The sequence below is a fragment of the Aspergillus ambiguus genome (genome assembly GCF_047715705.1).
Source record: "Aspergillus ambiguus strain CBS 117.58 unplaced genomic scaffold BDV59scaffold_45, whole genome shotgun sequence".
Lineage (NCBI taxonomy): Eukaryota > Fungi > Ascomycota > Eurotiomycetes > Eurotiales > Aspergillaceae > Aspergillus > Aspergillus ambiguus.
Window position 1 is genome coordinate 60,110 of NW_027395558.1, and position 13,093 is coordinate 73,202.

At 55.1% G+C, this 13,093-nt stretch overlaps 6 protein-coding genes across 6 annotated transcripts in view; 4 read left to right on the top strand and 2 right to left on the bottom strand.

The window, feature by feature from the left end:
- The window catches only part of BDV59DRAFT_210483 (uncharacterized protein), a gene marked incomplete at its 3' end in the record, with an annotated part of 3,842 nt that extends 3,326 nt beyond the window's left edge, over window positions 1–516 (top strand). Inside the window, exon 3 of the mRNA XM_073695609.1 lies at window positions 7–516. Within this exon, the coding sequence (XP_073543944.1) occupies window positions 7–516 (510 nt within the window). The remainder of the gene's footprint in view (window positions 1–6) is intronic.
- Window positions 517–600: 84 nt separating this feature from the next.
- On the top strand, window positions 601–1,166 carry BDV59DRAFT_121090 (uncharacterized protein). The gene is made up of 2 exons (XM_073686799.1): window positions 601–1,046; window positions 1,097–1,166. Exons 1-2 carry the CDS (start codon window positions 684–686, stop codon window positions 1,124–1,126), a joined length of 393 nt encoding a protein of 130 aa, XP_073543945.1. The 5' UTR covers window positions 601–683; the 3' UTR covers window positions 1,127–1,166.
- A 558-nt stretch (window positions 1,167–1,724) lies between these two features.
- Window positions 1,725–4,225, bottom strand: BDV59DRAFT_121092 (type-X family DNA polymerase). Its single transcript, XM_073686800.1, has one exon. It carries the CDS (start codon window positions 3,990–3,992, stop codon window positions 2,097–2,099), a length of 1,896 nt encoding a protein of 631 aa, XP_073543946.1. The 5' UTR covers window positions 3,993–4,225; the 3' UTR covers window positions 1,725–2,096.
- On the bottom strand, window positions 4,192–5,915 carry BDV59DRAFT_187073 (uncharacterized protein). The gene is made up of 2 exons (XM_073691127.1): window positions 4,815–5,915; window positions 4,192–4,756 (listed from the first exon to the last, which is right to left on the bottom strand). The coding sequence occupies exon 1, from the start codon at window positions 5,895–5,897 to the stop codon at window positions 4,890–4,892; it is 1,008 nt and encodes a 335-aa protein (XP_073543947.1). The 5' UTR covers window positions 5,898–5,915; the 3' UTR covers window positions 4,192–4,756; window positions 4,815–4,889.
- Window positions 5,916–8,085: 2,170 nt separating this feature from the next.
- On the top strand, window positions 8,086–10,257 carry BDV59DRAFT_121106 (dicarboxylic amino acid permease agtA). Its single transcript, XM_073686801.1, has 5 exons — window positions 8,086–8,335; window positions 8,388–8,445; window positions 8,498–8,504; window positions 8,550–8,710; window positions 8,765–10,257. Exons 1-5 carry the CDS (start codon window positions 8,173–8,175, stop codon window positions 10,077–10,079), a joined length of 1,704 nt encoding a protein of 567 aa, XP_073543948.1. The 5' UTR covers window positions 8,086–8,172; the 3' UTR covers window positions 10,080–10,257.
- Window positions 10,258–10,380: 123 nt separating this feature from the next.
- Window positions 10,381–12,159, top strand: BDV59DRAFT_195863 (M14 family metallopeptidase; the record flags this gene model as incomplete). The annotated part of the gene is made up of 2 exons (XM_073692642.1): window positions 10,381–10,785; window positions 10,840–12,159. The coding sequence occupies 2 exons, from the start codon at window positions 10,381–10,383 to the stop codon at window positions 12,157–12,159; spliced, it is 1,725 nt and encodes a 574-aa protein (XP_073543949.1).
- Window positions 12,160–13,093: the final 934 nt, after the last annotated feature.

Sequence of the window (13,093 nt, forward strand, 5' to 3'; positions counted from 1 at the left end):
AGACAGGTCCTAGGGTTAGAACATCCTGATACTCTGACCAGCATGAACAGTCTGGCATCAACATACCGATATCAAGGCCGATTGAAGGAAGCAGAAGAGCTACAGCTGCAGGTGATGGAGACCCGGAAACAGGTGCTAGGGTCAGGCCATCCCAAGACTCTGACTAGCATGGCTAACCTCGCATCAACATACGAAAATCAAGACCGATGGAACGAAGCAGAAGAGCTACAGTTGCAGGTTATGGAGACCAGAAAACTAGTACTAGGGTCAAACCATCCCAAGACTCTGACTTGCATGAACAACCTCGCTTCAACTTACCAAAATCAAGGCCGATGGAACGAAGCAGAAGAGCTACAGTTGCAGGTGATGGAGACCCGGAAACTAGTACTAGGGACAGACCATCCCGACACACTGACCAGCATGAACAACCTTGCCTATACTCGGGAACGTATCGGAAATATTCACTGCGCCTTACCACCGAGGATAAATGTATCGAGCTCCGCAACAAAATCTTAAGGCCTGATCATCCATATTCCATATCTTCCTCCGACGCCCATAGGGGCTAGGGAACCACAGAGAGCAGCTCAACAGCGAAAGGGACTAGATAAAATCCACCGGTGCTACGTGCTGTGGTGAACACGATTCCAACCCCTCAGCCTGTCCCGAACCAAATCCTCGTCAAGATGGCCTCGGCATCGCTGTGCCATTCCGACCTTTTGCCTCTCGAGCAACCAGATCTCACCCCGCCCTTCACCATTGGCCATGAAGGCGCCGGATACGTCGTCGAAGTGGGCAGCGCCGTACCGGACAGGGGCTTCAAGGCCGGCGCCCTCGTCGGGTTTCTGTACATCAACGATTGCTGCTTCGAGTGCGAAGGGTGTCAGGTGCACAACATGAACTGCACCAAGGGCCACCGTCTATTGCGGGGTCTGGCAAGTTCGGATTCTTTGCGGAATATGCAGCCGTCGACTGGCAGAATGTCATTGCCCTTCCTGCGGTGCGTCCGCCAGAGAAGAGCTCAGCAATCTTTTGTGCCGGAATTACCGGTACGTACCCAGGCAGACAACTTAATCAAGTTCTTACCTAACATCTATAGCTTTTAACTGCGTGGATTCCTGCGAGCTGAAGCCAGGTCAATGGCTTGCGATTCTGGTGTCGGTGAGTAGGTGGCTTGCATTTACAGTGCGATCCCTGGCTAATATGCATTCTTGTCCATTACTTTAAAAGCCTTCAGCTATAAGTAATCGCTTATCTACCGGCTATTATTCTGGCAGACTGTATATATTTCTAATAGCTAATATATATAGACGTCGGCGAATATTAAGAGCCCTAGTAATTTAACTATAGATATACCTCTCGTTAGCCGTCTGCCACCGCAGCTGGATTCTGCTATTACTATAGATTTGTTCTTTAAACATCTCGTTGTCCTGCATCGCTTACTATGGATCTACCTTCAATATCTTTCCCTTTATCCTTTCCTTTCCTTACGGGCCGTTGCTAACGTGATTCCCCCTGCCTGTTCCTCACTCTACATTGCAATTTTTCAGTCTACTGAAAAATTGAGGAAGTGGGAACATGTCTCGTTTCCATTTGTATCTAGTTTACGCACATCTTTTAGTGGAATTGAACACCGTCATTTTCATTCCGTTAGTGTCATTTTGACTACAGTACTTATGTATTCTAGCATTCGTTACCTTAGCATTAGAGTACTCTGTCAGCTCACCCTTTTTTATAAAATTGAACTAGCTATTCAAGACGCCGTCTATCACGCTCGACCAATTTAGGTTAACAACCATCTCCGCTGTGCCAACGCGTAACATTCGAGCCGTTCTGCAAGGGTACTATATGTAGACACACTAAATTACATACGCCCCAGGGCGCATTGCCTGGAGGCCACTATACTGAACCGCATCTCTGCCTCCAGGGTGATCGAGAGAAAAGGCCCATTGGATGTATCCTATATTATCACCAAGGGTCGGGGAGTCCTTGTAGTCGATGGTCGATAATATCTTAGTTGCTCTGATACTATCGACTTTGCTTTCAGTTTCATAGACACTCAACCACTGCCGTAAAGAGCATATCCAATCGTTAGATCACTACCTGGAACATCTCTCCCCGGGCTCTCTCCAGCCCACCCCCAAGCCCTCCATGACCAACCTCTCCCTCTCCTCCCAGGTGCGACCCTTGGCCTCGAGATCCAGCACCTGCCCACCACTCGTGCGCTCGCGCACACCACTCGAGTCAAACTTCCAGCCATGCGCCTTTTTCGCGTACCGACGCAGATCCCGCTCGAACGTCGTATCGCCAGTCCAGCCGAGCACCGCGCACCCAACCGTGCGCCACGGCGAGATGATAATATCCACCCGCCGGTGGGGGTTCGGATTCCGTTTGCGCCTCGCGTACTCGTCCTCTCCCGCGCCGTCCCCATCCGCAGAACCCTCATCGAACCGCGGGTCCTGCCACACAACCAACGCCTTATCAAGACTATCAAAGTGGTGGGCGCCAGCCGACTCGCCCCGAAACGGCAGCGGCTGCTGCTCGCGCGCGGAGCTCATTAGATTCAGCGCGAGCGTATGCGTGATCCAGCCCTCATCCTCCAGACTCCCGACAACGTCAACGACCAAATTCATCGTCACGGCTTCGTCGCGGTGCGTCAGGATGAGATCCACGTCGCCGCTGCTCTCCTTCCCGCGACGGTACCCACCCACCAGGATGCACTCGACGCTGCGGCCCGCGTCGGGGCGGACGGCGTTCGCGTGCCGGTGGACGACACGCGCGATCGCCTCGACCTCCGCGCGGGGGATTCCCGCCGCGAACTCATCGTAGTACTTGACGCCGATCTGCTGCACGCGCGACAGCGACGCCCAGCCGTGCGTGACGATGTCGTCGAGGTCGCGCCAGCCGCGGGCGTAGTAGAAGTCGCGGGCGGTCTTGGGGCCGACGCCCCAGATGCGGTCGAAGGCGTGGAGCACGCGCAGGACCGGGTCGGTCGTCAGTGCGGTCGCGGCCTCGAGCGTGCGCGTGTCGCTGCGCTGGTACTCGGCGAAGAGGTTGGCGATCTTGGTGTCGCAGCCCGGCAGCGTGAGCACCTCCGAGGCCCGGCGGAACTCGTACGGGTATGCGGCGACCGCCGCGATGGAGGTGCTGTAGGCGCGCACACCGACCTCGTCGAGGGTGAGTTCGCGGATCTTGCGGATCGCGAGGAGCTGGTCGATGAAGCCCTCGTTTGGCGGGTGGAGGGGCGCGGAGCGCTGACACGCGTAGAGGATGTGGTTTTTCACCCAGGCAGGCGCGGCGGGGAGCGGCTCCGAGCCTTCGTCGGTCTCAGAGGTTGTTTGTCGGTAGAGCTTGGGAAGGGGGCGCTGACTGCTGCGCGTTGGGGTTGGGGAGTCGTGGCCGTGTGCCACGGCGTCTTGTTTGGCGCGTTGGATGATGGCGCTGCTTTTGGTCGTATTGGGGGCGGCCGGTTGCGGGCGGCCGGTTTTGCGTGCTTGGTAGATGATGTACGGAGCGATGGGGGATAGCTTGTTGGAGTTGAGACATGCGTCTAGCCAGTCGAGTTTGGCGACGTGGACGTCGGCTTGCTCGGGGAGCCTGAGGGGAGAGATGGCCGGTCGCGCCAGATGTCGTTTGGGATCATGCTTGCTTCTGACGCCATCTTCTTCGCCCTCGGTCTCGGTGCTGAGATCGATCTCTTCGGTATGAGACTGGGTCTCGCCGTGTAGACGTCGGCGCTTGGTCGGTGGCTCGGAAGGGGGCAGGACCTCCTCCGTCCAGACTCCACGCGTTCGCAACTCCAGCGCCGCGCGCTTCTTGTGGCCGATTTTACCGAGGATCAGTCGCGCCTCGGAGACATCATAGGTGAGCTGTGCATGGTGTTGGGTGAGGGTCTCTTCGATCTGATGCAGCTCTTCCAGTGTCAGGTGAGTGGGCAGCACGAAGATTGCGGGACAGGACTCGAAATTCAGTCCTTGCGCGGATGGATCAGACATGAGATGTTTCCGAGTATGGCGTATATAGTAGAATATGCAAATATATAGAGGAGAGTGTCATGTGGTGTACGTGTCGATTAGACATTATTGCGATGTCTGTCGGGAGGCAGTTATTACTTGCTGCGTCATCGACAGACGGTGTCATCAAGTGAGTCCTGTAGGGTATATGAACGGCATTATAGCAGAGCCAGTGGGGTAGAGATGCGGGGTGTTGAGATACGAAGAAGGTGAAGAGTTGAAGTTGAACCTGGGGATTTAATGTTGTTGCTGACGTCACATCAAAGCCTGAGGCAGCACATTACTCTGTAGATGCTTCCACTGACGTCTCTCGTAAAACACCCCAACTCAGTTCCGCGCATCTCTAACACTCCCATAGTTCGCTATCTCTTCCCCCAGTATACTAATATAGTTCATTAACGCTAACAGAACAGTGGAGATTCACGGGCCACTGGGGCAAGGCTTAACCGGTGACGATCGTTCCTGAAGCTCGTTTAGATAGTTCTTAAAGTCCCGAAGGCTGGAGAAGTTGATGGCTGACGAGGCCGAGTCTCCATTGCTCGGCCTGCCATCGGAGAGCTCCGGTGCTCGGATGTCTTGTCATTATTCGTCTATATACAAGTCGGGCATATATACAGGAGGCGCCCTCTATACATATATACAAGAAGTCTGCCATGCGCTCTCACGCGATGTCCTCACGAGAAGTCTCCTAGTCGCTTCACCGGTTTGCCGGATATTCGCAGTAGCGGCTCTTCGGTATGATGGAACTAACTCATAATTAGCCATGCCGTCGGCAAAATATCGGCAAACTATGGGTGCGCCCACCAGTAGTTGCAGCCATCACGCGTACGGCGAAAGTCAGACGAGATGTGAATAGCCTTCAGGTGAAGACCTCCTTGCTCAGGCAGCAGCCAGCACGGTCGGCGACGGCGTCCACTTGGTGACGGTTGGCTGAGCCTTCCGCAGATCCGACGCCATCAGCATATTCCACTCATTGCGAGTGATCGGGGTGACATCGGAGGCAGACAGCGGGGTCTTGGGACCACGCTTGGAGGGCTTGGAGCCCGCGACAACGGCCCGGAACTTGGGCGGAACGGGCTCCCTACGGGCACGAACGGTGCGGATCGGCGACCGCCGAGCGCTGTGCTCGGCGACGCCTCTCCGCGGCGGGACCACCGCGGCCGCCGGCGGCACGGCCGGCATGACGATGCCCTCGGCGCCAGCGAACTCCTTCTTGTAGGCGGCGGCGACGCGGGCGAGGAGGTTGTCGCGGACGTCGAGCTGCTCATAGACGCGGTGGAAGAAGGCCTTGCTGAAGGGGCGGCCCTGGAAGTCCTGGATGGTACGATGGAGGAGCTGCACGCAGGAGGCGATGTAGGTGTCGTCCGGGGCGGAGGCGCAGTGTGACAGGATGCAGAGACGACGTTTGAATGTGTAGATGCGGTCGACGTTGAGGAGGGTGAGGCCCTCGCGGCTGAAGACGACCTCGTTCTGCAGGATCGATTGGTGCATGAGGTACTCGTTGGCGGTGCGCTCGTACTGGCTGCGGGCGAGGGCGTCGGTCCAGCTCTGGCCGAGGGAGAATTTGGCGGCACCTTTGGCCACGGCGCGGAAGAGCGTGCGGGTGCCCGGGGCGTCCAGCGGGGTGACTGGGATCACCATCAGGTCGGAGGGTTGGCCCGTGGGATAAGGCTTGCCGCGGCCGACGAGGAGGGTGACATGCATCATCTTTTGTTGGAGCTTGGAGGAGATGTACTCGAGTGCTGGGAGGATGGAGGGCGGGAGGGTTTCGGAATCGAAGTTGAAGCTGGGCGAGAGAGGAGGGGAGATCATTTCGGTGGTGAGACTGCGAGTAGGAGAGCTGGGCACGTAGAGGCCTGTGGGACGAGGAAGACGGATGACGCCCATGGTGGTGGTGGTGGTGGTGGTGGTGGTGGTGTATGAGGCTGTTTGGAGAGAGGGGAGGGTTGAGATGTTGCGACGTTGGGATGAGGAGGAGGCCTATATAGATGCGGACATCAAGCATATCAACACCACCGCAGCATTCACGGTATAGATGTCATCCGGTCACCCCGCTAGTGAAATGAATTGTTCTAATGATAGCACACCCCTCATTGTGGTCCGCAAAGGACTGGACAGGAAGCTCTTCCAGCTCAATGGCACCCAATGGGCGACGGGGTATAAATATCGTTAAGCGCCGAGGAGTGTGCCGTGTCACTGTGGCTGCACGCACTAATGCAGCTCTCGGCACAACCAGCGCGATTCGACCAAAATAGCATCAATGGCTTCTGGAACGCGGACAGATTGGACAAACCCCGCTTCTCGGAAGGATCAGCCGTCGTTGGATGCCAGTCGTTATCCTGCCGCTGGGGGTGAGGTCTCCTACAGAGAACTATTGATTGCTGGATGCAGTTGATGGTGGCAGAATGAGCTGTGGCGAGGGAGTACATCGTAAGTGGGATAGGTGTGATCCAGTCTGGTATTATGTGGGCGCGAGGGAAGCACCTAGATATGATGCAGTTGTGGTATGAACAAAATGGAATGGGATCGTGATCCATAACGAATGTTCGTTGATTATGTGATAGTGAAGTATACAAGATTATACACAGTATATGCCGTGTTATCCCTAAGATGGATCCGGGTTTTATGCATTATCCGTGCATCCGTTGGATATGTTTCTGCCTTTATTACCAGGCACCAACACATGTGACATGGCATTAGTCAACTACTTATGCACAATGTGTACAGTGCACGGAGATGGAATAAAAGGGAAGTGATTGGATGGTCCCTGAACCACACAATACTAATCTCACTAACAGAAGAGAACCACGGATTCATCTTCTGCAGATTGAACGCCCAGTCCGGTCCAGATAAGCTGCCTCATTACCTAAAATCCTGGTGGCTCTGGGGTTGTCCGTCCCCACTGATCTAGTTTAAGCGAAGGCAAAATTTCGTAATAGAAATTATCCCGTGCGGAGAAGCCGATAACCTTGCTGGAGTTAATGTGAAAGTCGAGGTCCTACCTACTTGTATGAAGGCATCGCAGACCTGTGCCTGAGTCTTATGGCAATTCAAGGCGGACTCGTATCTATCACGAGGGGGGTTCCTGCTGCGCCCAAGGCGATTTATGGGAAATAAGGATTCTGATAAGAAGCCAAATAGAGTCTGATAAGCGGGCTGAGATGGCGTCTTGGCGCCCAGAGATGCATATCAGTCCATCTGGAGTACATCTCGGTCGATATCGGTCACCATCGGATCATGGGATCATTCAACTTCTATGTACTCTGCTGTGTACTGCGACAGTCCAGCACTATAACACCATTGAGTTATCCAATCTGTCGACCAACCTCCAAACTACCGCGACTTCCCGTGAGACATACTATCGCTTCCCTTCCCTCGTCCAAAGCCAAGCCTGCCAAGGCCCTTACCAGCCGGCGTTGCGGGGGCGTCAATTTGGGCTTCGCTTTGCTTCGGGAGAGGAGCATTTAGGTAGTATCCCGGTGAAGAGGCGTCGAAGGGATGGATCTCAAGAGATGCCCCATTCCCAACAATCTTATTGATTATACCCATAGACATACACAAGATACCGTATGCTCTATTGCCTCTATTCTATTCTGTCCTCCGTACTTCATAGTCTGTCCGTCATCTCTGTACTCCGTACTTTGTCCGTAGAAATCTCTTCAGCCAAGCCTCCGCTCAGCCACTAGCCTCCCCTGACCAGAACCCGACCAGAACATGACCGAGCGTTTCTCCCCCAAGCGATGATCTTGCCTCCAAGCACTGTCAGATTCCGTATCCACCTACCAAGACTTTTCTCCAGACCAGACCGGGCATCCCTCCCCGTTTGGGGCGTTTCCACGCGAGTGGTGCTTCGTATCCACCGGGCACCTGCAGCGTAATCCACTGCCACTCACAGGCGATGAAAAATAAAATCGACGCACAGATTCGTGTCCATGGTGCTTATCGGCTGAATCTGCCTGGTTTCACTCAAACGGTCACAGTCTTTTGGTTGCCGAAGTGGGTTGATTATCACGGGATTGCGTGCGAGCGGAGTATATAAGACGAAGGCCGGGGTCATACTAACCCTCGTTAGCTCGACTGTCTCTCACTCCCACGCACACCCTCTCCCACCTCGCCTTACCTCCTCCCTCTCCTCCTCCTCCCTATCGACTTCTCTCCTCCCATGGGTCTGATGGGTTTCAAGAAGGGCGAGGGCTTCTCCTCAGAGGCCCCCGTCAAAAATGAAATGTCCAGTGATGTCGCTGTCGCCGAAGAGGGCGCCGTCTCTGATTCGCGACACATTGAACTGCATCGCGGTCTCGAGGCGCGCCATATCACCATGATTGGTACGGTTCGGACAATATCGAAACCCGCATGAGAATCAACTAACTCGTATAGCCATCGGAGGTGCCATTGGAACGGGTTTGATTATCGGTACGGGTGAAGCTCTTGCAAAGTGAGTCTTTATTTCGATGCAACTGTCAATCAGCATTACTGACCATTCCCAGGGCTGGCGTAAGTCCAACTGTCCACGTTAAAATCCTTCTTCTGACCCTCTAGCCTGCCGCGATCCTAATCTCCTACGCCTTCATGGGTTTCATCGTCTATCTGGTCATGTGCGGTCTGGGGGAAATGGCGACCTGGTTACCCATGCCCTCTGGTTTCACCGGTTATTCCACGCGCTTTTGTGATCCCGCGCTGGGATTCGCCATCGGATGGACGTACGTCTGCTATGCATCCTCGCCATGAGACAATGCCCTAACCAATCCATCCAGCTACTGGTTCAAATACATTATCGTCACACCAAATCAACTTACGGCCGCCGCCCTGGTCATCCAGTACTGGGTCCCTACCGAACGAATCAACGCCGGAGTATGGATCACCATTTTCCTTGTTGTGATCGTCTGCATCAACTACTTCGGCATTCGTTTTTTCGGCGAGTTCGAGTTCTGGCTGTCGTCCTTCAAGGTCATCGTCATCTGCGGTCTCATCTTGCTCTCCTTCATCCTGATGCTGGGAGGTGGTCCCGACCACGATCGCAAGGGCTTCCGCTACTGGAAGGACCCCGGTGCTTTCAACACCTACATCGACACCGGCTCCGCTGGACGTTTCTACGCCTTCTGGTCCACCATGGTTTCTGCCACTTTTGCCTACTTGGGAACCGAGCTGGTCGGTGTGACCGTCGGCGAGGCCCAGAACCCGCGCCGGACCATCCCCCGCGCCATCAAGCTGACCTTCTACCGGATCGTCTTCTTCTACGTGCTGAGTGTCCTCCTCGTGGGCACATTGGTTCCGTACAACTCGCGTGACCTCGTCTTTGCCACCAACCAGGACAGCTCGGCTGCTGCCTCCCCCTTCGTCGTCGCCATCAAGAGTTCTGGCATCCGCATCCTCCCGGACATCCTGAACGCCTGTATCTTGGTCTTCGTTTTCTCTGCCGCCAACTCGGATCTATACATCGCGACCCGAACCATCTACGGTCTTGCACGTGAGGGTAAGGCGCCTGCAATCTTCTGCCGCACCGATAAGCGCGGTGTGCCCGTGTACGCCCTGATCCTCTGCGCGGCGATCGCCTGCATTGCCTACATGAACGTGTCGAACGACTCGAAGGAAGTGTTCGGATACTTCGTCGACCTGGTGACCATCTTCGGTCTCCTGACCTGGGTCTCGCTGCTGGTGACGCATATTTTCTTCGTCCGCGCACGCAAAGCCCAGCAGGTGCCGGAAAGTGAGATCAGGTACAAAGCGCCCTTTGGCATCTGGGGCTCGTATTTTGCCCTTTTCTGGTGTATTATCGTCTGTCTGACCAAGAGCTTCGACTGTTTCACCCACAACAAGGAATGGGGGAACTTCGACTACAAGACCTTCATCACCTCGTATCTCGGCATCCCGCTGTATCTTATCCTGATAAGCGGGTATAAGATCTTCACGCGCTGCAAGGGTGTGAAGCCGCACGAGGCTGATCTGTATACCGGAAAAGATATCATCGACCGCGAGGAGGAGGCGTTCCTGGCCGCCAAGGAGATGGAGGGTGAACGGCATTCCGGCGGCAATTGGTTCTATCGGACGTTTGTGGCCTGGTTGTTCTAGTTTCTTTGCTTTGTTTGCTTTAATCTGGGAGGTATATCTCGCTATACTATCGGTTACGACTTGATGGATGGCCGCTTCTCGCCATAAGAATGAGTCGGCGTAGTTTATTGCAGTATAGTAGACCCCTGCCTCAGGCATCTATGCCAGCCTCAGGCACCCCGCTCAGCCACTGCCGATCGACCAACCGCAGGCTGCAACTTCCGCTTTCCCATCCTCCTCTCTCCTCTTCTTCTCTCTTTCGTCCTCGATTGGAAGATCTCGAGCGACGAGGATGATATCCAGACTCTGGTGAACTTCCAACATGCGTCATATCCTCTCCATTATCGTCCTGCTTGTCGCATCGGCGGCTCTGATAGCGGCCGTCCCCGCCGGGTCGAGTATTACTCCACAGCCGCCGATTGAGCCCGTCCGCCTCTCGTCACAGCCATCCGACTCCAAACGACCATGGATTCGTCTTCGCGACTGGGTTATTGAAACTATATGGGGAATTCCCAAGTCGCGATCGCCAGGTTTCGCCACGAAAGACGCCTCTAGTCGCTCGCCGCCGTCCCGAGGTCTAGCCCGGTACGGCAGCGATGTCGTCTTACGCTTCTATTTGCGTGATCCAAAGGAGGCAGAAGCGTTGTCTCAGGCGGCTGACGTTCTTTTCCTGGACGTGTGGGCGTCAACTTCTGAATTCGTAGATATCCGGTTGGCTGAAGAAGTGGTGAGTCAATTCCTTCCTCACTAACACCCGCAGTACTGACTATGTTCCTGATAGATCCCTTCCTTACTTGGTCTTCTGCCGGATTCCCTGCGGACGGCATACACCCCTTTGATAGACAACCTGGCAGAAATGATCTACACCTCGTACCCAACCCGCCGACCTGTCGGCCTAGAGACCCAGCATCAGCCCGGCTTCAGCGCCTCTCTCCGACAGTCGAACCAGTTCGGCGACCTCTTCTTCCGCGACTACCAGCCCTTGTCGGTCATCGTGCCCTGGATGCGCCTGATGGCCTCGATGTTCCCGTCGCACGTGCGCCTGATCAGTGTCGGTGTCTCCTACGAAGGCCGGGAGATTCCCGCCCTCCGCCTGGGCGCCAGCCCGAACACGGACGACACCCCACGGAAGACGATCCTCATCGTGGGTGGCAGCCATGCCCGCGAATGGATCAGCACCTCGACTGTTACCTACGTCGCCTACCATCTTCTCACCAAGTACGGCAAATCGCGCGGCGTGACCCGGCTGCTCGACACCCACGACTGGGTGTTCGTGCCCACCCTGAACCCGGACGGATACGTGTACACGTGGGAGGCGGACCGGCTGTGGCGGAAGAACCGTCAGCCGACAAGTCTGCGGTTCTGTCCCGGGATCGATCTCGACCGGGCGTGGAGCTTCGAGTGGGACGGCGAGCGCACGCGGTCCAACCCGTGCTCGGAGAACTACGCCGGCGACGAGCCGTTCGACGGGCTCGAGTCCGCCCAGCTGGCGCAGTGGGCCTTGAACGAAACTCAGCACGGCGCTGCTGATTTCGTCGCCTTCCTCGACCTTCATTCGTACTCGCAGCAGATCCTGTACCCGTTTTCGTTTTCGTGCACGACGACGCCGCCCACGCTGGAGAGCTTGGAGGAGGTCGCCATGGGGCTGGCGCAGACGATCCGCCGCACGACGCGGGAGGTCTACGATGTCACGTCGGCATGTGAGGGCATTATGACGGAGGTGGAGCCGACGGCGTCTAAGCGGTTTTTCCCCGTGGGCGGGAGTTCCGGGGGCAGCGCCCTGGATTGGTTCTATAACCAATTGCATACGATCTACTCGTATCAGATTAAGCTGCGTGATCGCGGGAGTTATGGGTTCCTCTTGCCGTCGGAGCATATTGTGCCGACGGGGAAGGAGATTTACAATGCGGCCTTGCGCTTGGGGCAGTTTTTGATTGGGGAATCGGCGCTGGATATTGATTGGGATGCGGATTTGATGGGGGATGTTGGGGGGGACGTTGAGGTTGACGCTGCGGAGGAACTGTCTGAAGACGCAGCGGTCGATGAGGAATGGGAATTGATTGATTGGGAAGATGAGCACACGTATGAGCTGCGGAAGTGACGGGTCGTACATACGCAGTAGATATCTGGGACATAGTGCTGTACGCCGGGCCATGTGGAATGACTAATGAATGGATTGACTAAGGACAAGTGGGTATGATTCTAGACCGATGTTATGCATGCGAATGGAGGGAAATAACGCAGTGGAGCTGTCAACTCGACCTGAAGGGATCATGATGGTAGAAGTGGGCTGTACTGCGTAGTAGGATATATACTCCGTAGATGTATAGCTAGGTGATGGTCCATCATTAGTATAGGGCTGAGTGGGATGAGCTAGTTGACCGACATACGGTAGCATACGTACTGTAGAAAGAATATAGATTAACACTAAACGACAGCCATAATTTATATAATTATTATAAACTAGTAACTTACACCATAAAATACGAACAAATGGAGAATACCTTACTGACTGACCTTCAGTATCGTGACCACCACGTGCCCACTCCACCCGCTGCATCATCAACATCATCATCTTCTTCTCTTCCTCTTCCTCCTCTTCTCCCCTCTGCTCCCTCTACTTCTCTACAACCGTCCTTCTTCTTCTGACCATTCACTTCTCCCACTCTATTCCCATCTCGAACATCCTCCCCTTCGTCTCTCGTCTCCCCTCCACTCACTCCTCCACAGCGACCCCTCCGACTCCTAGGCCGTCATCCCCTCATCCGCCCCATCGGCACATCAGCCGACAAACAACCTCCCCCAGACGGTTTGCTGCAGCTGGGAAATGTAAAGGACCTGCTCGTCCTTCACCACCGCTACCACTGCCATTGAATCGGCCATCCCCTGCGTTTTCACTGATCCGCTTTCGCCTATCGTCCCCCCTTTTTTGACTGACGAATCCACGCCTCCACACACGCCCGTTCCCAAGCTCGAACCAACAAGGAATGATGTCAATCCGTCCTGAATAAGGGGTGACAGCGACTTCAATCCTC